Source organism: Fomitiporia mediterranea, assembly GCF_000271605.1.
Source record: "Fomitiporia mediterranea MF3/22 unplaced genomic scaffold FOMMEscaffold_6, whole genome shotgun sequence".
NCBI classification, from domain to species: domain Eukaryota; kingdom Fungi; phylum Basidiomycota; class Agaricomycetes; order Hymenochaetales; family Hymenochaetaceae; genus Fomitiporia; species Fomitiporia mediterranea.
In genome coordinates this window covers 2,264,873-2,285,926 of record NW_006760391.1, presented here as the reverse complement: position 1 = coordinate 2,285,926, position 21,054 = coordinate 2,264,873, and the positions used below count along the sequence as shown (strand labels likewise).

General features: G+C 47.4%; 9 protein-coding genes across 9 annotated transcripts; 2 read left to right on the top strand and 7 right to left on the bottom strand.

Moving 5' to 3' along the window:
- Nucleotides 1-263: 263 nt before the first annotated feature.
- On the bottom strand, nt 264-1,187 carry FOMMEDRAFT_156416 (uncharacterized protein; the record flags this gene model as incomplete). Its single annotated transcript, XM_007266699.1, has 5 exons — nt 264-406; nt 484-523; nt 573-655; nt 739-901; nt 993-1,187. The coding sequence occupies 5 exons, from the start codon at nt 1,185-1,187 to the stop codon at nt 264-266; spliced, it is 624 nt and encodes a 207-aa protein (XP_007266761.1).
- Nucleotides 1,188-1,852: 665 nt separating this feature from the next.
- On the bottom strand, nt 1,853-3,467 carry FOMMEDRAFT_86090 (endo-polygalacturonase PG1; the record flags this gene model as incomplete). Its single annotated transcript, XM_007266698.1, has 10 exons — nt 1,853-2,128; nt 2,184-2,253; nt 2,310-2,485; nt 2,547-2,632; nt 2,694-2,806; nt 2,864-2,913; nt 2,970-3,016; nt 3,069-3,086; nt 3,142-3,195; nt 3,251-3,467. The coding sequence occupies 10 exons, from the start codon at nt 3,465-3,467 to the stop codon at nt 1,853-1,855; spliced, it is 1,107 nt and encodes a 368-aa protein (XP_007266760.1).
- A 120-nt stretch (nt 3,468-3,587) lies between these two features.
- Nucleotides 3,588-4,576, top strand: FOMMEDRAFT_156414 (uncharacterized protein; the record flags this gene model as incomplete). The annotated part of the gene is made up of 6 exons (XM_007266697.1): nt 3,588-3,611; nt 3,757-3,821; nt 3,873-4,010; nt 4,077-4,136; nt 4,194-4,264; nt 4,335-4,576. 6 exons carry the CDS (start codon nt 3,588-3,590, stop codon nt 4,574-4,576), a joined length of 600 nt encoding a protein of 199 aa, XP_007266759.1.
- A 362-nt stretch (nt 4,577-4,938) lies between these two features.
- On the bottom strand, nt 4,939-5,810 carry FOMMEDRAFT_84439 (meiotic nuclear division protein 1; the record flags this gene model as incomplete). The annotated part of the gene is made up of 7 exons (XM_007266696.1): nt 4,939-5,145; nt 5,203-5,310; nt 5,360-5,394; nt 5,446-5,526; nt 5,587-5,629; nt 5,678-5,692; nt 5,748-5,810. Coding segments are annotated over 7 exons (552 nt in total), but the record flags the coding sequence as incomplete, so codon positions are not given.
- A 603-nt stretch (nt 5,811-6,413) lies between these two features.
- On the top strand, nt 6,414-8,531 carry FOMMEDRAFT_108157 (ARM repeat-containing protein). Its single transcript, XM_007266695.1, has 8 exons — nt 6,414-6,586; nt 6,672-6,951; nt 7,004-7,185; nt 7,242-7,522; nt 7,586-7,732; nt 7,803-7,928; nt 8,011-8,124; nt 8,197-8,531. The coding sequence occupies exons 1-8, from the start codon at nt 6,487-6,489 to the stop codon at nt 8,239-8,241; spliced, it is 1,275 nt and encodes a 424-aa protein (XP_007266757.1). The 5' UTR covers nt 6,414-6,486; the 3' UTR covers nt 8,242-8,531.
- Nucleotides 8,532-8,543: 12 nt separating this feature from the next.
- FOMMEDRAFT_20217 (uncharacterized protein) lies at nt 8,544-12,874 on the bottom strand. Its single transcript, XM_007266694.1, has 15 exons — nt 12,270-12,874; nt 12,042-12,136; nt 11,932-11,962; nt 11,603-11,860; nt 11,382-11,551; nt 11,272-11,335; nt 11,182-11,222; nt 10,899-11,131; nt 10,689-10,841; nt 10,515-10,560; nt 10,188-10,327; nt 9,994-10,113; nt 9,565-9,928; nt 9,264-9,504; nt 8,544-9,089 (listed from the first exon to the last, which is right to left on the bottom strand). Exons 1-15 carry the CDS (start codon nt 12,477-12,479, stop codon nt 8,979-8,981), a joined length of 2,277 nt encoding a protein of 758 aa, XP_007266756.1. The 5' UTR covers nt 12,480-12,874; the 3' UTR covers nt 8,544-8,978.
- A 1,395-nt stretch (nt 12,875-14,269) lies between these two features.
- FOMMEDRAFT_20215 (malate synthase) lies at nt 14,270-17,667 on the bottom strand. The gene is made up of 9 exons (XM_007266693.1): nt 17,273-17,667; nt 17,069-17,204; nt 16,681-17,014; nt 16,497-16,627; nt 16,240-16,444; nt 15,506-16,182; nt 15,222-15,406; nt 14,508-14,670; nt 14,270-14,426 (listed from the first exon to the last, which is right to left on the bottom strand). Exons 1-6 carry the CDS (start codon nt 17,616-17,618, stop codon nt 15,712-15,714), a joined length of 1,623 nt encoding a protein of 540 aa, XP_007266755.1. The 5' UTR covers nt 17,619-17,667; the 3' UTR covers nt 14,270-14,426; nt 14,508-14,670; nt 15,222-15,406; nt 15,506-15,711.
- Nucleotides 17,668-18,094: 427 nt separating this feature from the next.
- On the bottom strand, nt 18,095-18,944 carry FOMMEDRAFT_156408 (uncharacterized protein; the record flags this gene model as incomplete). The annotated part of the gene is made up of 5 exons (XM_007266692.1): nt 18,095-18,141; nt 18,225-18,311; nt 18,368-18,550; nt 18,619-18,799; nt 18,861-18,944. The coding sequence occupies 5 exons, from the start codon at nt 18,942-18,944 to the stop codon at nt 18,095-18,097; spliced, it is 582 nt and encodes a 193-aa protein (XP_007266754.1).
- Nucleotides 18,945-19,420: 476 nt separating this feature from the next.
- FOMMEDRAFT_156407 (uncharacterized protein) lies at nt 19,421-20,279 on the bottom strand (the record flags this gene model as incomplete). Its single annotated transcript, XM_007266691.1, has 3 exons — nt 19,421-19,847; nt 19,908-20,098; nt 20,154-20,279. 3 exons carry the CDS (start codon nt 20,277-20,279, stop codon nt 19,421-19,423), a joined length of 744 nt encoding a protein of 247 aa, XP_007266753.1.
- Nucleotides 20,280-21,054: the final 775 nt, after the last annotated feature.

The following is a 21,054-nucleotide window of genomic DNA, read 5'->3' as shown; positions in this document are numbered from 1 at the left end:
GGAGCAGAAAACTAATTTCTCCGGAATGAACAGAGGGTAAGCTGCCATACTTGGGCGTCGCAGTGAGAGAAGTCTCGCCTAATTTAGCTCAGAAGTTCCACATATAGCTAGCGGCGCATTTAGATTCAGCTTCTCTTCTTCTTTCGACGCATGGTTCAGCTTTCTGAATGTCTTGAATTATTGTTAGCCAGGTCTGTTTCTCGGGATCAGACTCGGTTCCAGCGAGAGTTACATCCTCGGTAAATTTAACAGCGTTCAGATGCTCAGGTTCGTGGCATTGAAGACCACTGCCACGCAGTCGAGGTGCCCTTCGCATCATGTGGTACTCGAACTAGAGTCCGTCGGATTTGCCGCCTTCCTCGCAGTCTCGCTAAATACTCGATATTTTGGCTGCGAGTTCCTAGACCTACAAGTTTAGGCAGATCATGGCCAAACATAATCCGACGGCCCGTCGACTTCAATGCAAAGGTACATCCATAGTACCTTCGTGAAAACTTTTGAAGTCACATTTTTCGACCGTTGCCTGGATAAAGCTCAGCTGGTACATGCTACTTCACGGCCCTTATACCAACCTTGAGTTCCAAATAAGGGATGTATCCTTTGCAGACATACGCTGTGGAGCCTTTCACAACAGGTTGAAAGACCTCACAAAGCACTGCTTTTAAATGGAGATAACTTACAGAGTATAGAGTATCTGTGACTGGCAAATCTGCACTGTCCGAACACATCTTTGTACACCACTTTGGTTTTTCGGTTGGTTATTCGCTCTAGTTCCCTTGTTCAACCATTGTTCGGTGCAAAGCCAATACCCCGTCAACCTTGCTTTAATTCGTGCCCAGCTTGCAACGTTGGTTGATAATGTGCCAAAGCTATCGGCGTGGGCGTGTTGTAGGTCCCAGTGCTATACACAAACTGTCGTCAACCCATATGCTCTGGCCAAAGAATCACACACATAACACCCAAAATGTTGATGAGATTCTAATTCAGGACACCGGTATGTTCGCAACGTCCACGTTAGAGAAGTTCCCAAAGTCTTTGATTCTAGCAGGTGTCGGGTCAAACATGGGAAAATATCCATAACCAAGAGTTAAGTGTCCACGCACCGTCATGGGACAACACCATGCGTCACTGCCACTAATGCCAAGGCCAAAGTTGGCTTCAAGAAACCACGAACCAAAACTCGACATCAATCAACAAAATAGTACGTGTACCAAATGTATCATTCTTGGCGAGTCCAATTTCCAGTCATTTCCATTAATTGGATATCAAATTGTCATTGCAGAGGCAACAAAACTAATCACCTCTGCTAGATACAAAAGGTCCCGAAGAACTCAGACCTGAGAAGTCACGGAATAGGACTTATGTCCGTTCCTTCTGTACTCTCCGGACTTGTGTCAGGTCGTGATTGGAAGGCCTTGTGTGTGCTTGTGAATAATCTTGTAAAAGGACGTAAAGACAACATTGGGATATTGTACCTTACTCATATTACTTGTGAATAGAGCCCGGCCTCATATTGGCCATGTGAGCAACACCAACAAAGAGCATATGAGCGCTGGATAAATACAACCTATTAGAAGATTATAAGTTGCTACATTGTATCAAATCAAATGAAACCTCATATACACACCGAGGTAGTATGGAAAGTATCATGTGTGTCGCGTGGAACAAATGAGCAAGGAACATAGAATTTGACTTTCGTGATTCTAATTGGAATCGCCTAATATAGGTATATCTTCTCACAATATGAACTTTATTCCTCGGTCCATTTTTGGGAGTAAAAGTCAATTCCGCATAATTTCGATGCATCATAAAGAATTACTCTGGTACAGACTAATTACTCGATATAGGAATATCAAAATGAGCCTCCGCTAATGCCGTCGAACCCAGTGATCTCACTAGCCTTTCCACCAGTGACCGTCAAAGAACTCCAATCCCATGTACCCGTGCAAGAACCATCGCCGCAATTCACTGCGACGCGAACAGCGTCATCACTAACCTCGATAGTGTTGGAACTGTCAATGAAGCTAATGTCCGAGATGCTGACACCGTTTCCAGGAGTGCCGAGCGTATCGGGATAACTTTGGTCGATGATGATTCCGAACCTACGCATCCCAGTGCCAGTGTTCCCCTAGACAGCGTACGTCAGCGAGAATAGGTGCAAGAGGGACGATATGATGACGAACAGAGTAAGTGATGTTAGTTACGCTTGCATCAGTAGCGTCTGCCTTCGTCTTAATGCGGAGAGCTTGGTCGCTAAAAGGATGACTATGTCAGTGCATCGCCCTGCCGGAGTTTGCGAAAAGTCTTACTTGTTGATAATCTTATTATTAGTGATCAAGACACCATTGACAGTCGCGTCCGAGGAAATAGACCCGATCGAAATACCATGACCCCCAGAACAAGTGTTGCCTGTGAACACGATATTTGAACCCTTATTGACAGCAAGGCAGTCATCTTGGTTCATGACAGTATTTCCAGTAAACGTCTAGTAAAATACGTAAATGCATTCCTTAATTGTCCCTCGAAACATACGGAAGTTGACTTACAACATCAGTAGATGAGATATCAAAACCGTCGGTGTTGTGTCCAGCGGCCTCCCCATCACTGTTAGCGTTTGGTTGGTCTCCCTGGGCTAGATAGTATCGGGTCTGAATAGACAACCTTCGTTAAAAAAGATTTAAGATTGAGCTTACAGTTGTCAACTGTACATCCGGAGATGGTCAAAGGACCTGGGTTAGAAACACTGAATACTCGTTGCGGTGAGTTGACGACTTTCAGGTCGCTGAATGTGCCTGAAATCCTGATTCTATAGGTAGAAATTCGTGAACATCACTAAGAGAAATCACATAAAGAAACCTCGTACTTCATCATTGGGTCAGGCTTAGTGACACCGCCTCCTCCACCCAAGCCGTCCTGAAATTTAAACAAATATGAATAGAAGATTTACGTACATACGAGGTTACGCTTACCCAGTAGAACGGTCCTCCACCGTCAAAGATATGGCCATTCCCTTTGACTGTTCGTAATGTTGGCAAAGGTTGAGACGAGAGGAAGACCTCCAGACTTACACGTAATATCGTCTCCGCCTTGTTACAAATGATCAAAGGATAAACAAAAATCAAGATCCGCGAGGAAACTCACTAATAGTGAAAAGTGGTCCTTCCCAAGATTTGTTTCCGAAGAGTACATTGCCGTCTACATTCGTAACGTTAGGATACAGCTAGTACCCACGTTGAACAGCAGGACTTACTCAGGTTAACAGTCGTCCCATCCGCGAGGTCGAGCTCAAAGCCCTCTCCAGCCGGTACGGTGAAGCCATTGATATTGACAGTGGTGCAGTCTCCAGCGTTGGTAGCATCATCAATAGAACTGATGGTCGTCGTGCAGTCCGAAGCCCGTTTGGACTTCGGCGCAGCAGAAACATAAGCTGTAGTTGCTAAGAGAACTAAAACAAGTCTCGAGTACATCGTTCAACTTCTCGCACTAAGCAAAGGACAAGTAGACCTTTGAGATGTGTGAAGGCCAAGAAAATGACAGTTTAAATATTGCATGCGAAGAAAGACGAACTCTGGAGAACGTCATACAATATGTCGGAAACAAATAACGGTTGGGTGAGGATCAGCTGTGCGGCGGGCCGGCGAAGGATCTTCCTTTGCTACCAAAGGCATAGAAATAATGTTAATTTTCCGAGGAATATTGTCAAGAAGAGACGGAAATCCATAGCAATGGTACCTGACATAAATTCACATGGTTTAGCGGCTTCCGTCGACGCGGAGAACTGCTCAAAAATCTGCTGTGGTGATTACGAAGATTATAGCTACGTAGGTGATGCGTGGCACAACGAGAGGGGCTGACCACTACCACTCCGCCAGTTGTGTCGAAGCGCCAACGCGAGAGTCTGTCGTTGCAGAAGTTACCAATAATCCATCACGTACACCATCAAGTTTTACGTTTAGTGCGCGTGGTCTAAGTAGCGACTTCGCGCGCGAAGCATATGCAACTCATGAAAAGTAAAGCACAGGTTCTCATGGTATATGAACGACGACCGCAAAGAGCCGTGATTCTACCTTGTCCAGCATTTGTGCAGCCACAGACGGTCCTGGCGGGCCGTCCCTTGAATATGGCTTCGCAAGCTTGTTCGCCACAGATGAGCATTCCGAGTGCTGGATCCACTCAAATACTCTGACGTGAAGCTTCGGTCGGGCATGGTTGATCGAAGTAGTGCGAAACGACTTCTCCCATACCAATTCAGTTCTTGACTACGGTGTTCCGTGAAGTTCATCCGAGAACAATGTCCTGTTGATGATCAGCTCTCCTAGGTACAGATTCCTAAGGCCAGTCAGGCAAGCCACGTCGCCTAGACGTTGCAGCGGCCCGGGCAGAAGATGTGCTGGTTCTACTTGGGCGTTCTGAAGGAATAAAAATAGTCCGTAGAAAGAACCTTACCACAAGAGTCGATGTACTGCGACGTAGTCCGAAGCACAAGGCGAGGAGACACCGACAAGAGAAAGGGAAGGTGCTGAGACAGAATACTGCTCCAGGGAATTTGGAGGCGAAAGGCTATCCCAAAGGCTGAGTTGATGAAATGCAAATAAGTTCGATTATAGAGAATCGCTGTTAGTAGCGTAAACTTGTTAAAGCAGCAATACACAGGATAGAACGAGGCCAATGCATGCAGCATGGTGGAATCGGGCAGTCCGACTTAAAAGACGATGGGTAGCGAGCACCAGTCAAACTTAAGCACGGAGAACAGTCACTAGTCCACAAAGCGCCTTGTCAAAGAAATTTTAGGCAATGTCCTCGAAGTCTTCGCCGATCTCCAAATATGCACGGATCTCGTTCGGGTCCGTACCGTTCTGGCGCGACATATGAGGAATTAGTATTGCTACATTATCTAGTGTGTCGATGCAGGTTATGAGTTCATCGTAGCCGGATAGTTTACGACTTTTCGGCGAAATGAATGATAACATGATGGATCGACTTACCCGTCCACCTAATTGTTGCCTCGTGCGCGAGTTTTGCGGCACGACGCTTTGCCTCAATTTTTGCGGGATCGCACGATCCATATTGTGCGAGCTCTTTCTCGAGCTCCACTATCTGAGCTTTTGTCGACGCGAGCTCAGTCAGAGCGGAGGTTCGTTCGTCCTAATATTCAAGGCTGGTTAGCGGTTGGGTGAGCTTACGGCTGACTATACAATATACATTGTCAGCACGCATAATCTTTTCGTTCTCGATGGTGTCTTGCAAATCTTGCAATTGAGACTGTAAATTCGCGCGTGTCTCTTTTGCAGTATTCAGACGGCTATTCATCTATACTCGATCATGAGAGTATGCCACTGCATTGAATAAGCACACATACAAGAGCGCCGCGTTGAGAGGGAAAACTCCAGAAGACTATATGCGTTATTGGTGGAAAGATAGTGACGAAGGTGTGGTTCCCCTTACAGTTAGACGAGCCAATCTTATCTGACTGGACAAGACTATCGTCCACAAGTCCCTGTAGGACCTCCTTCACGGACTGCTGGACTAGATTCGGATTATAAATTGTCAAGGCAAACACGCTAAGTAACCTAACTATATGCTTACCAATACCTTTCATCTTTGGACCCAACTTCTCCAGCTCTTTCAACTGCAGTAACATTTAACGGAAGAATTCGAGCAGCAGGGAAGAACATACCTGGAAAAAGTCTTTCTAAAAGACCGAATCAATCTTTAGGCCTAGTTATTACAGTGCTTGGTGCTCTCACAGTCTCGTGGAATATTTCCAAGAGCCTGACGCGTTTTTCTTCTGCTGACAGACCTCTTGGTGCCTACAAAAAATAATCACTAAAAATTTACGTTACACAAAAATGTGTCTCAACTTACCATGGCTACAATTTTAGTTCAGGATAAGAGCGAGCGCGTTACGTGGGCAGAAGCAAAAGACGCGTAAGGGCGTTGGAGCAGAGACGGAACGGATCTCACGTGCGACGTGACTTGCCGTGCGTGCATAAACCCATGACAGTAATTTCCAAGAAACCCTGGTGCTGACAGGAAAGCCAGATAGCTTAAGAACAGGTGAATTAGGAAGGAGTGTCGTTCGGAGACTTTTAATGAGACATTAAGAACACGTCGAAGAAGCAGGATTGAATTGACTTTTTTCTAAAGCCTGTCGGCAGTTCTTCTACGTTCGCAGAGATACAGTCCTAACCCAGTTTGCCTCATTCAATAAACCTCCCGTTCCCTTTAGCATAACGTAGAAATAATCCAGTATTAGTGGTAGCAGGCATGGATGGATAGTAACCAGTGACCCAGTCGGCCGAAAGGATGAAAATAGTCTGCCGAAGCGTGAGTAAAGAGTACCAAAATACGCAGGAGCGGATGTGCCAATCTTGTTAATCGGACTCATCGAAGGTTGACGAGATCTTCAGCCCGCCCCGGCCTGACAACAACTTCCTCCCTCCCTTCATCCAGTACACCGGCTGTAGACACGCGTACACCTGGTGAATGTCTCAGCAATCAACCGCATCCAAGCCTTCTCTCTCGGGGGTCAAGATCAAAGCAAGAAAGCGCGCCGTACAAGCTTCTGCTAAACACGAACCAGCAGGTACGCGCACACGCATTCATCCATCTCAGATCAGCCCTTCATCGTACATACCCATATACTAACGTTCCTCGTTGGTGATACATAGTATTCCGCGACCAACTTTACAAACATCTCGAGACAATCCCAGAGGGAGACTTTGACGGATATTATAATAAATTAGTTCAAGCAGGGTCCACACTCGAATTCCTCAAATATGCAGATGCCTTCTACGAGATCTTCTTCACTGGCGGACTCCTCCAGCCAGGAGGCCAATACGTTCAAGACGGCGCACCGCCCTCTCCGTTCTCGATCCTCAAAGCGAGGGACCCGCCACAGGTGGAGGACATAAAAAAATACATTGACGTGCTTAATAAATTAGTCAGACGGTTCGTATCTCGCGTAATATCATGGTTATATGCTTTTCATTCGAGTCCGTAGGTACAAATACCTCCAGCGACCACTTGAAGAGACATCTCTCCCTGGTCTGTTCCAATACTGTAATCGCTGGCCTGCTGAGCAAAGGGACAAGTTCGCTATCGCGACCGGTCTCATAATGGCCCAAGGCTTGTCCACCTCAGCTCCCCTACTTAGCTTAGCTAAGGACCATCTTGTCAAAGATTGTGCGTGTCTATCTAATAGAGTATTCTATGAACTGTTATTCACAACAAATCAACAGTTTTGGCTCTGAATGTTCTTACCGTCATATTCCGCACCTATCTCGTTGATCAAACGATGGAACATCTCAACAGTACACTTCGCAAGGGCGGCGTGAAAAACATCCTCCTCTTCCTCCCTGCGAACAAACGAGACGCAAAGACGCTTGAAGACCATTTCAAAAAGGCTGGCCTCCCGCAGGTCGCCGAGTGGTTTATCCGCAAACAGTCCGCAGCGGCCAGGGAGAGCGTTGTAAAGACCCTCAAGGAGCTTTGCGAAGATGAAAATAGATCAACTGATGAGGTATATAATATTGTTTCCTTTTGTTGCTGATGATTTGTTGAGATGACGTGATGTTTGATACAGATCGTTGAAGCTCTGAAATCAAGTCAGGAGGAACAGCCGATCCCAGCGACGGATTTCGTCGGCTGTATCTGGCAAGGTCTTACGGGTATCATCGACTGGTCCACGCGTGCAGACCAGATTGAGGCGGTCGTCCTCCGCGAAGTCGACGTGCGTCTTTTCCTCTATCTCTCATCACCACACTTAACCAACACTTATAAATACTTGCTCAAATAAACAGAAATACGCACCCGTCCTCGAGCCATTCTGCGAAAGCGCCAAAACACAAGTAGCGCTCATCAACGCGGTGCAAGTATACGCCTACGAAGAAACGCGCGTTATGAAGACGTTCCCTCAGATACTCAAGGTAGGCCATCCTTCCTTATACCTGCATTTTCTTTTCGCGGGTTACTTTAAGTATAATCGACACACATTTAACTATATAATAGATTCTGTACAACAAAGACTGTATCTCCGCACAAGCAATCATCTACTGGCATCAGAAGGGTGCGAAGCCACAGGGCAAACAGCATTTCCTCAAAGCAACCGAGGCGCTCGTCAAGGTACGTTCGCACCTACTTCACACACTATGTTTTTATTAGCCTCTCGCTTATCAACGCTCCTATGATATCTAGTTCCTAGAAGCTCAGGAAGACGAGAGTGATGAGGAAGAGGAGTAGTGATACTCCACTTTATCTCACTTTACAACGACTTTCTTCGAGCTGATGTGATGTGAATGTATGCTCTGTAAAGATGGACCAGTGACATAAAAGCTTTCGATCTCGCATGTCTTTCCACTCATTCTTTCTTTCCTGTGCTAGCTATCGTTAGTAGGTAGGGATGGATTCATACATACATTCCTTGAAATCCTTGTTGTATCTCCTGATCGCGTCCTTGCCAGTAGAACAAAATACCAAGCTAGCGGCTTTCCGTACGGACTAGTAAGATAGGAAATAAATCGAGTTCATAATGCAGTGTGGTTCAATCGTTATGTACATGAATACGAAGGAGGGACTAATACAGCGGTGGACAAAGCAACGTAAAAAGTAGACAGGTAGGTAGATAGGAGGGTGAGTAGCTAGGTAGGTAGGTAGGTAGGTGTCACAGAAAGAATTCAGTCGGTCAGAACAACGAATGCTCCCAAGCAGCAAATGAGAGTCAATATCACGATAAGATGGTGAGAGAATGGACGGTAGATACAGGAACAAGCCCAGGGCCATCGTCGTCGCCAACCAACAAACCAATGAAATAGTCAATAGTCAGTAGAACCCGCCGAGTCGACGGATATTTTCCTCCCAAAACAGACTCAGCCCCAATAGGCATCCTCACCCGCTTATTGCGCTTTTACACAACTTCCAACGGAGGCAATAGGCACGTATACAGTAACACGCATGCATACAGAATACTGCCTTTTTTTTCACCAGGCTTCTGGCATCGGTGCGAAATCGCCCGCCCAGCCGTTCGGGCCTGCAAGTTGTAGGAATATGCCATCGGAGCCGTTCATCGGTATTCCTAGGTCCGTGAGACTCTGTTTTCGTTTCGTTCGATCCGATTCGTTTTACGTTTCGAGGTGGGGTTTGAAGGGGGTTCGTGACGCGAACATTCCAGATTCACATGCAAAAAACATACAAAGAATAACCAATAGTCAGAACTAACTTCTTCGCAATATTCACTATAACCAGAAATAAGTAGATGTACTGACGCCTTCCTGTAACCATGTTGGGATCGCAGAGGGTGAGAAGATCCCCCGTTCACTTGGCCATGCGAAGCCGAGTTCTTCCATTGTCATTGGTGCGGGTACAGCGCCAGGATCGATGTATGATGGCGAGACGAGCATGTTCTCCGCGCCAGCGGGTAGCGGGATGCTTGGAAGCGGCGGGGCCGTGAGCACCCCTACCTTCCGGCGAAGATTTGCGAGCATGATGCGTAGTGTCAGAGCATATCTGGAAGCTTGGTCAGATGGCCACAAGGTAGGGGGGAGTTAGAAGTCGAAGCAGGCCTACCTTTCTGCCGCTACATCAGACAGAAGCTGAGCAAGCTGCTCGACCTGGGTTATGATCCCTGCAAGGTCGAGATCCGAAGGGAATAGGTTCGCCATTTTTAGGAGGAAGAGTCCCGAGAAGGCAGCAGTAACAAGGCTGTCATGTACAGCGTATCGGAGCGCAGCTCGGTACGATGGTGAGTTCAAGAAGATAGAGAGACACGTCGACGCCGCATCCTTCGCGTCAAACGCTAGTTCTCGCTGCTCAAACGGCATCTTATCCCATGAAACACCTCGAAGCGCGAGGCATACTAGCCACAATTTGGCATAGTGCAGCTCACCGGCGAGTATCTTGCGCGGTAGAGAATCTTCATCAAGTGTCCGAGCTAGGCATAAGAGAACGCCAGATTGAGGTTAGATCAATGAATAACGCTGCAACCAGGATGCATACCATGTAGTTCGTTGTTGTCTGCCCACCATTTATCGAGCGCTACATTAGCGCGACGAATAAATTGTAAAGTACTATGATTGACTTGTCCATTCAGCGGTGTCAACGTCTCATAAATTTGTGCTAGAATTCAGGACGTCACAAATCAGTAATGTTCCTTCATAACATGAGAAAAAGCATAGCAACGCGGATCTCACTCTTTTGGGCGATAAGCTCTACCATAGAAATTAGACGGACATCCGTCGGAGATGCCATCGGATGCGTAAGCAGAAGCCGGCAATGTCTTATTGAGCTTTCGTCTCGAAGGACGATAGGTCGGCTGGTCCCTAGGCTCATCCTGCATCGCGAAAAAAAAATAACGTTCAGCAAGTTAGCATTTGGCAGGTACCAATGCAATCCGGAATCAGGATCGGCTTCCGAGAAATCAGAGAAGGTGGGAAGGTGATTTATAGGCGAAAAATATCGACACGGGGATCAAGAAACCACCCCATTGTCAATGTCATATTAGAGAAACGTATACGTACTGGTGATCAAACCAATAAAGGCAGAGCCAAATCCGCGCAGAAACCACTGTAAACAAATAAAGAATGCATGAGTAAATTGCTTACGCGTCACATAGAGTGTAAAGAGAAAGGACATGATCGGAGAATGCCCCGCTCTTGCGCGTAAGTTGAGTGAGTACGTGAGTACAAACTTACCTAAATCCCGCTCTTCTTCCTCTGAGCGTCGCTTTGCATGCGGGTCCGCGAGTTTCTCCAAGGCACGGTGAAGCCCCAGGTCAAGAGCCATACGCATGGCGTGTCCAGATGGAAGCCAGCCATTCGTGCTCCAAGCTGCCAGCAAAAGCATACCTAGCAACGTGGAGTCAGCATGATTGATCTGGCACGACAATGGGAACCGTCACTGACCTTGGACCGCTTCTTTCCTGACGATAGGTCCGAATAAAGATGAACGTGCGATGCCCTGGGCCTCTTCAAGACATTTGTAGAAAGTAGGCGTGAGTGCGCTGGTACCACTTCTAATTTTACTTGCAATAGCTAGAATCGCGTCAAATGTCCAGGGTGTACGCTCTTTTAGGCCCTCATATGTATCGTAGGATGGGTCGAACAGTGGAATGAATATGTGGCAGCCCGAAAAGAAACTTTGCTGACGTTCAGAACTTCACTTTTCCGCACAATAAGAGTTACATACACATGATATAGTTCTCTTGCCTCCGCGTCCGTTACCAAGCCCTAATACAGAGGTTAGACGCTTCCGTGAACAAATTATCAGGTATCTCACCTTTTCTACAACATGAGGAAAGGCGTTTCTAGGCGTCGGCTCAGCCTTCTTTCGTTTCCTGACCCTAAATTTGTTGTCAGCCAAGGCCTCTTAGAATCAATATAATCTACCTCGGCGGGGAGTCGGACGGAGCTGCAGCAGCCTCAGCGGCAGCATTTGCAAGGCCTTGTAATGCCTCGATTGGTGCATTCAGAGACGAACGTGGTAGCGTGTCTTCTGATTCATCGTCTGAGGAAGGTGCGGTGCTGGGAACAATCCCATAAGTTGCATATTTGTGAGGCTAGATTCAATAGTTGGTGAACACATTAAGAAAAAGAGGTCGAATACGAACCGGAGGTGCAAATCCAGGTAGAGGGGGAAATGATTTTGCCGGATGCCGCTGGGGTTGATCGGCCGCCTCTGACGGGTTGAAGATATCGACGCTGCCGCGCGGAGGCCCGTTTGCAGTCACATACACGCCCTGCATGTCCCGCGCCGCGGCAGCTGGATTATTCTGCCCATATCTCCCTGCGGGTGCAACTTGGCCCTGAATGGCAGATAAGATGCGGTCTAGAGAAGACTGCAGTCCGATCATCTGGCTTTGCATGACCTGCATCGCATTATAGCCGTTCAGCACGCGAGGTGGTGATCAGCCTTTTAGACGCGAAATGAAGAACGCACGAGAAATTGGCCCTCAAGGCGGGAGACGCGTCTAAGTTGTAGTAAATACGCAACACAGCTCAGCTGAGACAAAACAAGTGGGAAGATGGGGGAGAGAAAAGAAAACGCACTCAATGCTCCCATTTACGAGCGCTGCGTCTTTCTTCTTTTCTGGTTTCTCAAAAATACATTGTGCTCCGGAAAGCTGGCAACGACGACAGGGCGCCTGTTGGGTGCAAGTTAGAGTGGAGACTTGGCTGAGGACCGGGCCGACCGGAGAGTCGGGCAGCTTGCGGGGCGGCCCTGCCATGCCCTGAGCTGCCCGCGCTGGTCCGGGACAAGCACAATATATAGCTCACCTCGCCCTCACACCGATTCTTTCCCTTCCTGCACGCAGTGCATGCGCGTGCCCCGCGTTTTGGAATATGGACCTGCGGAGATTGGCCAGACGCAAAAGACGCGGTCGGGGACGCGGCATCCATTGCGGGCACGCCGTTGCCGTCCGTGTTTCTGCGCCGCTTGAGGGGGCTCTCGGAGGTGTTTGAGACGTCTGAGGGCGAGAGAGACATGTCGGAGGGAAAGTTGGGGGATCGCGGAGGCGGGAGTCGAAACGCGGACGATTAATTGGCGGAAGCGGCGTATACTGAATATAGCAGGCTGATGCATCAGGCACACAGTCCGGAGCACGCATGACTTGCGCCCATATGCTCCTCTCTGCCAATACATTTTCTGTCCTCCTTCTGACGGACCAGCCGGAGGAACTGTCTTTTCGTCATCTTGAATTTTCTTCTGTCGTCGCTCTTGTTATGCTGTATACTTATTACTTTATCCTTTTGATTGGCTTCCTAAGCATCTCCCCACGGGGGTTAGTCCGAGCGACAACACTCATGCCCGTTTACCTCGCTCAGACACGTTTTTCTTTGCGTTCCCGCCTGTTGTCGCGCCCGTTCACGTATTTCAGACTCGTGATGCTCCAACTCCGCGTATGTTCTACCGGGCCTAGGGTGGAAGCTCCACCAACAGACCTTGCAGCTCCTTCTCGATGTTCTGCTTCGAACGAAGCATACACCAATCCGCGACATTCGCCCCGCAAGTGCCGACCCTCTTTGCTATTCTTATTCCCCCGTCGGTATACTATATCCGACATTCTATTGCTCAAATGCACTGCCTCGTTCCGCCCTATGTCCTCCATATCTATATCGATCGGTCAACTTTTGATTCTAGCTTTGTTCTCCCGAGGCATGTTTGGCCACTTGAACACTAACAGACAGATTCGATAAACTAACAGCTCTACTTCTGGTTCTCAGATAGAAATTATCAAGCAGATGCATGAGGGCCTGACGTACATTCGCGACTTTTATGCTTAATATTCCGACAGCATCCGTACGCTATTATTGCAAGATCCGCGAAACATGCATGTTATATTCGACCAATCTGTAACTAGGACATAAGCAGTGCATTGATGCCCACTGCTATCATCCACTTGCATGCATCTCCGTCTCATTGTAAACCTAAACATCCCAAGGACGTCCCTAAATGTGGCTCTCGGTGCTATAATAAGTAGGCTCAAATTTTATGCACCACTCCGTTCTATCGGAGACACATGCTCTACTTTGGTTCTACTGAGCATTCGGCCTGCTCGGTCCCGTCCAAAAAGCACGCTTCCGTATGCTGTAAACGATGACTGATACACGAAGTCCTTCCACCTTGGCCACCATCTCCCTAATTTGTTAACATCTTGACTCCTCTGAAGCCGCAGTTCCCAGGTTGCCCAAACAAAGGAGATCCACTAGAGAGAGTAACAGGCACATCAAAGGAGCTTTTACACGTTGCGAAGCTAAATGCCTATCCCTCAATTCCTCAATCGCCGCGGTATTTTGTTAATCACATTCAACGTCCTTGCCTACGTTGTATTATGCGCGCTGGTGGAACTGAATAGTGGAAGCCTCATGTCTACACAATACTCATACAATTCGTACATGCGTTTCATAACTTCCCGCATAGCCTGACTCTGAATGTAATAGCATCCTGAAGGGACTCCGTCCCGAGGAAAATATCAGAGATTTGTCAATATTATTTTCCCTCGCCTTATCCGAAATAAATCACAACCATTATGATTATGAATGGATGAAAATAATTTCCGAGGCCCGATGTACTAAGTCAGTATGACAAGCTGTTGCAAGGCTGATTTTCTGGGGGAAAGCTGAGGTAAGGCACTGAGCTGTTTGTAAACAAACACCGAATTTGGACTCGGTTGGACAGCAGAAGATCTTCAGAAAAGGAAATAACTGCTTTGTAACACAACGAATGATGTCATCCCGTAACGCGTTCAACCAAACTCACGCAAAGCGACGGACGTGACGGACTCTCAGAACCGTTGCAATTAGTGAAAACGGCACAACATGCTCAGAGCCGTATTCCAGCAATCTCGCCGTCTTCCTTCTCTATCTACGGCACGTCTAGTAGCGCCAGCATGCATTCAAAGCCGAACCATCATTACGCTCGCAGAAAAGAAGGTGAGTGCATCTTCATTATCCATTGTCTTCTAGCAGCACTTCTCATTGTCTACGCGAATGGTATTTGTAAACGGCGAATAGTATACCGCTGAAGCACTAGCGGAAGGTGCAGGCCGTAACGGTACTGTCAAGTCATTGGGCGACGCACAAGCACCGCTTGCTTTAAAGTTGTCTACACCTAAAAGTCTTGGTGGAGCTGGTGATGGACAGAATCCTGAACAGCTCTTCGCTATGGGTTACGCCTGTATGTCTTTTTCATCCTCTTATTTAACCCGTTCGGCAAGGTAGTTTGCTTACTATCACTCCTATATGTTCTTTTACTATTTTGTCTTCCGACAAATGGAATATACAACACACACACCGCTCAACGCGTCTAACGTACACAAACACACTTCGGAACGCCGCACTTCCCGCCACGGGCGCTTCCTCTGCGCATAATATGCTACATGTACATGGCATACATATAAATAAAATTCGGCATCGCACAAACCCACGCTTGCCGTGCCGCGCGCCTTTCCTGTTCTCCACACCCGTTCACTATGTTTACCTGCCTGGTTTCCTGGTCTCATCTGCCGTTTACCTGCCGTTGACATCCCTCTTTCTTCTTATGACATTGCCTTCGCTCTTCCAATGACGTCTCATCCTGACCTGTATCTTTCCGATCTAATCCGTACATCCGTACATTCATGCATCTCCTAACGCTCGCTCATCTCATCTCCTGCATTCTGTTCTATTCCATTTCTCTCAACTTCCTCTAACCATCACGTACCGAAATGACCCGGCCGTAACAACCAGCCTGCTTCCTCGGCGCCCTCCAGCTCGTCGCCGCAAAAGCCGGCAAAAGAGACCTCGCAGCGAACGCAAAGATCCACACTGCTGTGCATCTCGGTGTCCCAGAGGGTATGGAAGGTTTCGGTGTCAACGTTGATATCAAGGTCGAAGGTGTTCCAGACGAATCGCTTATCCAGGCTGCACATGAGGTGCGTTTGATTTCCATGTCTTCGTTCTTATCCATTTAGACTTCTAGCACCTTGTCTTAATGAAGGCTAACTGAGTTATTTTCGTTTTCTTTATCTTAGTTCTGCCCGTACAGCCGTATCATGAAGCATGGCGCCAAAGTAACGGTCTCAAAGGCTTAAAGTCACCCATAAAAATAGACAGAATCCGCAAATGTATTACAAAAGAACATGATATTCATGTTGAGTTTGTTACTGTACAAAATGACTGACTGATAAAGAAACCGTGAAGCTGCATGCAGACGTGTCCATAATAACTATTACCCCCTTCAAAGCTGCGCGCGCTGCCAGGTCGTTTCAACGCCGTCCGCAGCCTCAAGGTAGTACATCAGGTCGCTCGTCAAGAAGTCGCTCAACCATGTCTTCCGTACTTGCGCCTTCAAATATTCGCTCGTTACTTTGACGTGCTCGTCAGTCACACCTGGTACGAGCTTGGGAATCGTCGATGCGACCTCAGCGATGACAGCGTCAATCAACACAGGCGTTACGGGTTGGCCCGAGTCGAGACGTGCATTGTGGTGGCACCATTGCCAGAGTTGCGCGCGCGCGATCTCTGCGGTTGCTGCATCCTCCATCAAATAGTTCAATGGGATGCACCCGTTCCCACTAATCCAGCCGGAGCAGTAAGCAAGAGCGGCACTGACGTTGCTCTTTACACCTTCAGCGGTGATCGCGCCCTTCACCTTTGAGTTCAATAGGTCAGCCGCTGAAACCTGGAATTCTTCGCGACGGACGTGATACTACGGAACAAATTAGATGAGCTACGTGACAAGAAAAGAGAAACAAAATCTTCTCACTTGGTTTGCACCAGGCATATGCTCGTTGAAAATCCGCAAAGCAATTTCGTTGATGAGAGGGTGTGCAATCCAGGTTCCATCATGGCCATAAGTAACTTCACGGAGCTTATCAGCCTTGACCTTGTTCATTGCAACCTCATTCGCCTGCGCATCACCCTTAATTGGGATCTGCGCGGACATACCGCCCATAGCAGCAACTTTTCGCCTATATCATTCGTATCAGCATGTGTACGATTAGACACATCTTCCGAGCTTACTTATGGCAGGTCTTGATCAGAAGTCGGACATAAGCATCCATAAACCCGACCTCCATTGTTACGTCTTTTCTGTCGGGAAGGACAGCGCTGCGGTCGGCCCTTCGCTTCTTAATGAACGAGAAAATGTAGTCCTGCAGGCTGATATCAGAAACCCGTTCATGACCATACAACAAGCAGTACTCACCCATCGACCACAGTTCAGTCCCGCTGAATGGTTCCTCAACTCGAATAAAATCTCCTCCATCTGGAAAGCAGCGGGTAGAGTTTCGATCAGCACGGTCGCACGGATTATGTTGTGTTGCATGCCAATGTAAGACTGAGAGAAGAGGAAAACATCGTTCCAGAGGCGAGCTTCAAGATAGTGCTCCATTTTCGGAAGATAGAAATACGGGCCGGAACCGCGTGCAACGAGTTCCTTCGCATTATGGTAGAAGTAGAGAGCAAAGTCGAATAAGGACGCAGAAACCGGTCTGTTGTCAACAGTGACGCGAGCTTCGTTCAAGTGCCATCCTCTTGGTCTGGATATTGAAATTCAGACTCGGGCAAAGCAGGACAAATAGATGGAAGCTTACCGAACGATAAGTACAGCGGGATTCTCTTTAAGCTTGTACTGCTTTCCACCAGTCTCAAAGTCAATCTGTCTCCGAATTGCATCGCGCAAGTTAACTTGACCGTTAATCAGGTTCGCAAATGTCGGAGAGCACGAGTCTTCGGAAGTGACGTCAGTATTCCGAATGGTTGCCAGAAAAGGCAGTTCAATTTCTTAGTACACGTACCTTCAAAGTCTGCCATGAAGGTTTTCGCACCACTGTTGAGCGCATTGATGACCATTTTGCGGTCAGGAGGGCCAGTGATCTCAACGCGCCTGTCCTCTAAGCCTGGGGCTGGAGGGGCACAAATCCATGTTGGATCGGCACGGATGTGTGCTGTCTCTGGAGGGAAATCGAGTGGAATGCCCGAGTCGAGCCTCTGCTGTGCTATCTCTCGCGCGATCAGTAAGTCCTGACGCGTCGCCTCGAAGGACCGGTGCAGAGCAGCAAGGAATGTCAGAGCACCCTCAGTGAGGATCTCGGAGGTGGCTTGGCCTTGGCTTTTAGCGTGAATGTGTACGCCAGCGACCATCGTGTTCTGTGTGTATCGGAAAGAAGTGCTGGAGGATAAGTTATCTCTCTGGGTGAAGACGATGTGGATAAAGGAGAGATGCAATGCGTCTGAGACCTCTGAATTCATTGTCACGCTTAAATCTCAAACCGGACAGACTCGACGGCACCCCGCTTTCCCTTCATCAACGGCACGTGCGCATCATCGGGATCTACAGGATCCTCCTCCTCCGTGACGGGTCCTTCGTCAAAACTACTCCGTCTTTCGTTGTCTCGGCGCCCACTCTTCTTGATTTATATCTCAGATAGTCCGCTTTTAATTTGCTTTACTCATAGTTTCCCGACATGCTTATGAGCCAGAGAAAGACTTGCTGAATCAACTGAAAGGTTCCTGGGTTTACGTCACGCGGGATCGGCTCGGTAGACTCCTTTTAGCACATCTAAAAACACATGAACTACCTACAAATAGAGTTGACTGAAATCAGGTGTACCGCTGAGTCACTGCTCCTTTTTCGTGTTCGACTCTTCCTGTTCCGTCGGAGAGCCTAAGAGGGACCGAGCCAAAATGAACGAGAAAAAAAATGCCGGAATGAGAATGGAAAATCACGGAAGACAGGAAGGGACCCACCTGCGACAGCTAAATCCTTCAATACCCGCTCCCCGACCTTGATAACTCTCCGGCACGCCATCTGCCATGCTCCGCAGCTCACCGAGCCTAGATCGGATTCCGTTAGTACGCTTCGGACTTCGGTGGAACGGAATTAATCGCACCTGCGGGAGCGAAGGGGAACGACAGAAACCACGTCACCGGTCCAAACCAGCCGGGAGGAAGAAAGAACACTGCCGCCTTGCGGTACCACCATCCTATCACGAATTGGGCACCAGTGGTCAGCATCCAGATGAACGAGTTGAATTTCAACTTGTAGGAGCTCCGTGCGGAACCCAAGTCGTTATCTGCGGGAAAACCAGTGTAAAGTTTGACGATGAGAAAGGTAACGTGAGAGATAATTTCAAAGACGCACTGAGCTTCTCGAGCTCAGCGAGACCCTTGTCAACTTTTCTTCGGAGCTTGGCCCATTTGGCGAACTGGTCTTGCGAACTTGTTTGTAGTAGTTCAGCTTTTGCTGATAGTATTTCGTTCTTGAGTGTCCGCTGTTGCGAGACCTTGGAAGAGTAAAAAATGCGCAAATGTATTGCATAGGCCTAAAACATCACTAATCAGGAACACGTTCCGCAAAGCTGTCTTTTTGAAGGAGAAACATACGAGTTCAAGAAGGACGGACTGGCCGATCCATTGGATGAGTTCTGTGACGAACACCAGGAGAAATATGGTCAATGCGAGGGTCATTGGTCGTAGTAGACAACGCGTCAAGGGAGTCAGACAGATGGGTCGCACAGACCACACGTGCCCGAGATTTGCCACGTGCACTTGACCACAATTTGAACAAATGAATTAACAATTAAACCGCATTCACCTGCCTTGTTTTCTGCTTCTTTGAAAGAACTGCATCCATTACATTCAACGTTAGTACAACAAAGTATAAGCCAGATATATATATTTTGTACTGCCCGTAATTTGTGTGATCAACCAAGACTCATAGAAACCCCTTTTCTAGTCTAGCTCTTTGTAACTTTGCTCCTTAGGTTAGAGACACTCCATTGTAAACTCTATCTCTTCCTATTACCTGAAGCCAATGACTGCTCTTTGTTATATTAAGGTTACATTGTAACATCCTAAAGTCTTTGTGGTTTCAGAATGCCCCAGCCAGTGCCACTGCCCAATCTGCCCCATGTATTGTGACTATTGCCTCCAAGTCCAGCAAATTATGGAGATTCATAAGATTTCTCTACTTCACCATACTCCAGGTAAGGCTCGGAATGGTGGGGCAAACAGAATAATTTGCCAATGACTCCTCGAATGACTTGTGATGCTGAAAGCCTTGAGGTACGTATCCTCTCACGGGCCTGTGCCATCACTATTGAGAATTCTAAGCCTAACTGCTGTGCTTCTTCAACAGATAGCGACTCGTTTCTGGTAGCAAGCTCATAATATGCATCCTCGTACCACTCTTCAAGTTGAAAATCATGGGCGAGTTTGATTTTGTCCACGGCAGAGATCTTGTCCCAAAGAACCTCCCGGATCCGAGTCTTGACAATACCGTTTATACGCTCAAACTCCCACATACGGGATATCTTGAGTAGCATAGTGCATTGTTCCACAGACAATGTGACCGAAATATCGTTTGCTTTTCTGAACAAGGGATGGCTTTAATAAGTAATCTGGTCTATAATAACCATATTGTAAACACACAGTGGATAAAGCATCCTAAGAAGAAGCTTGAATTCCTCTCTGCTAACACTATCCAAGCAAATTGGATTATCATCGCTTGTGCCTTCTACATCTCCAGAGTCCTTGGCTGATGGCATGGAGAACATATCCCGAAACACATGTGATTGGTCTTCGAGTTCATGCTTTGGGACACGGAACAAGCAATCATCAACCTGGTAGCCCTGTTGCTTAGTCTGTGGATCCTGCCTAGCTGCCAAATCAGCTTACCTTGAAGATGACGAAGGTGAAGTAGTATTGATCATCTTTGATTATCTTGGGTACAGCCTTTCCGACTGTTTCTGACAAAGAGGGCAGTCTGTCCTTGGAGGAGGACAAAGGTGAAAGTGAGTCCATGAGCTTCCAAATTGTGTGTACGATATGACAGGATATGTGTAAGAGTAAGGTATAGGTATGCTGGTGAACCTGGGCAACATGCGTGCAACGTGTTGCTTAGGTGCATCAAACACATGGCAGGTCTTCGATTCCAGAATCCAATTAGCACATACAGTTACTATATATTATTCTACATGGGTCAGGCCAAGCTATGAAGAAGAGGCACAGCCAGTTGCTGGAATCTGTCAATCAGAGTGTGCATAGACTGTGCTCAGCTCAAGGTTGAACTTGCTCTAGCCTTGCTGCCTTGCTAAAACCACAAAATGGAAGAGCAACAATAAATTTATTTGAGGCTTGCAACAGACGTAGAATAAGGTCAAATAGACAATATGTGCTCAAAGTTGTCATAAGCTGTTACACCTGAATACCAGGAGAAAGATGGTCAATGCAAGTGGCATTGGCTTGTTGACAGCGTGTGAAGACAGTCAGACATTTCGATGTCTCTGCACAAAGATCGCACGTGCCCTCTACCAATTTGAACAATTTAAACAATAACAAACTGCATTCGCCTGTCTTATTTTGTTTCTGTGAAAGAAGTACTTCCATTGTATTCAAATTTGTACAGTAATGAAGAACAAGTCTTAAAGCACTTGAGCACTAAAATCCAATTGACAACACTAAAAATTGGTTAAAAGAACTTGAAGACGTTACTCTAGTCATTTCACATCGGATACTCATTATTCTCCTACTCTTCAATACTATCCTCCCTGGATTAGAAACATTACACAACGAATAG

What these genes read in the sequence shown, in the direction of transcription:
- FOMMEDRAFT_20217 (XM_007266694.1), bottom strand. Translation starts at nt 12,479, where the DNA reads ATGTCTCTCTCGCCCTCAGACGTCTCAAACACCTCCGAGAGCCCCCTC. An exon ending in GGAAGAAGAGCGGGATTTAG is followed by an intron (nt 10,561 to 10,688) that starts GTAAGTTTGTAC and finishes ATTTGTTTACAG; the next exon opens with TGGTTTCTGCGCGGATTTGG. An exon ending in TCTGATGTAGCGGCAGAAAG is followed by an intron (nt 9,505 to 9,564) that starts GTAGGCCTGCTT and finishes CCAAGCTTCCAG; the next exon opens with ATATGCTCTGACACTACGCA.
- FOMMEDRAFT_108157 (XM_007266695.1), top strand. Translation starts at nt 6,487, where the DNA reads ATGTCTCAGCAATCAACCGCATCCAAGCCTTCTCTCTCGGGGGTCAAG. An exon ending in AAAATAGATCAACTGATGAG is followed by an intron (nt 7,523 to 7,585) that starts GTATATAATATT and finishes TGTTTGATACAG; the next exon opens with ATCGTTGAAGCTCTGAAATC. An exon ending in TCGTCCTCCGCGAAGTCGAC is followed by an intron (nt 7,733 to 7,802) that starts GTGCGTCTTTTC and finishes TCAAATAAACAG; the next exon opens with AAATACGCACCCGTCCTCGA.
- FOMMEDRAFT_20215 (XM_007266693.1), bottom strand. Translation starts at nt 17,618, where the DNA reads ATGGTCGCTGGCGTACACATTCACGCTAAAAGCCAAGGCCAAGCCACC. An exon ending in CTTCATGGCAGACTTTGAAG is followed by an intron (nt 17,205 to 17,272) that starts GTACGTGTACTA and finishes TCACTTCCGAAG; the next exon opens with ACTCGTGCTCTCCGACATTT. An exon ending in CTGATCAAGACCTGCCATAA is followed by an intron (nt 16,445 to 16,496) that starts GTAAGCTCGGAA and finishes CGAATGATATAG; the next exon opens with GCGAAAAGTTGCTGCTATGG.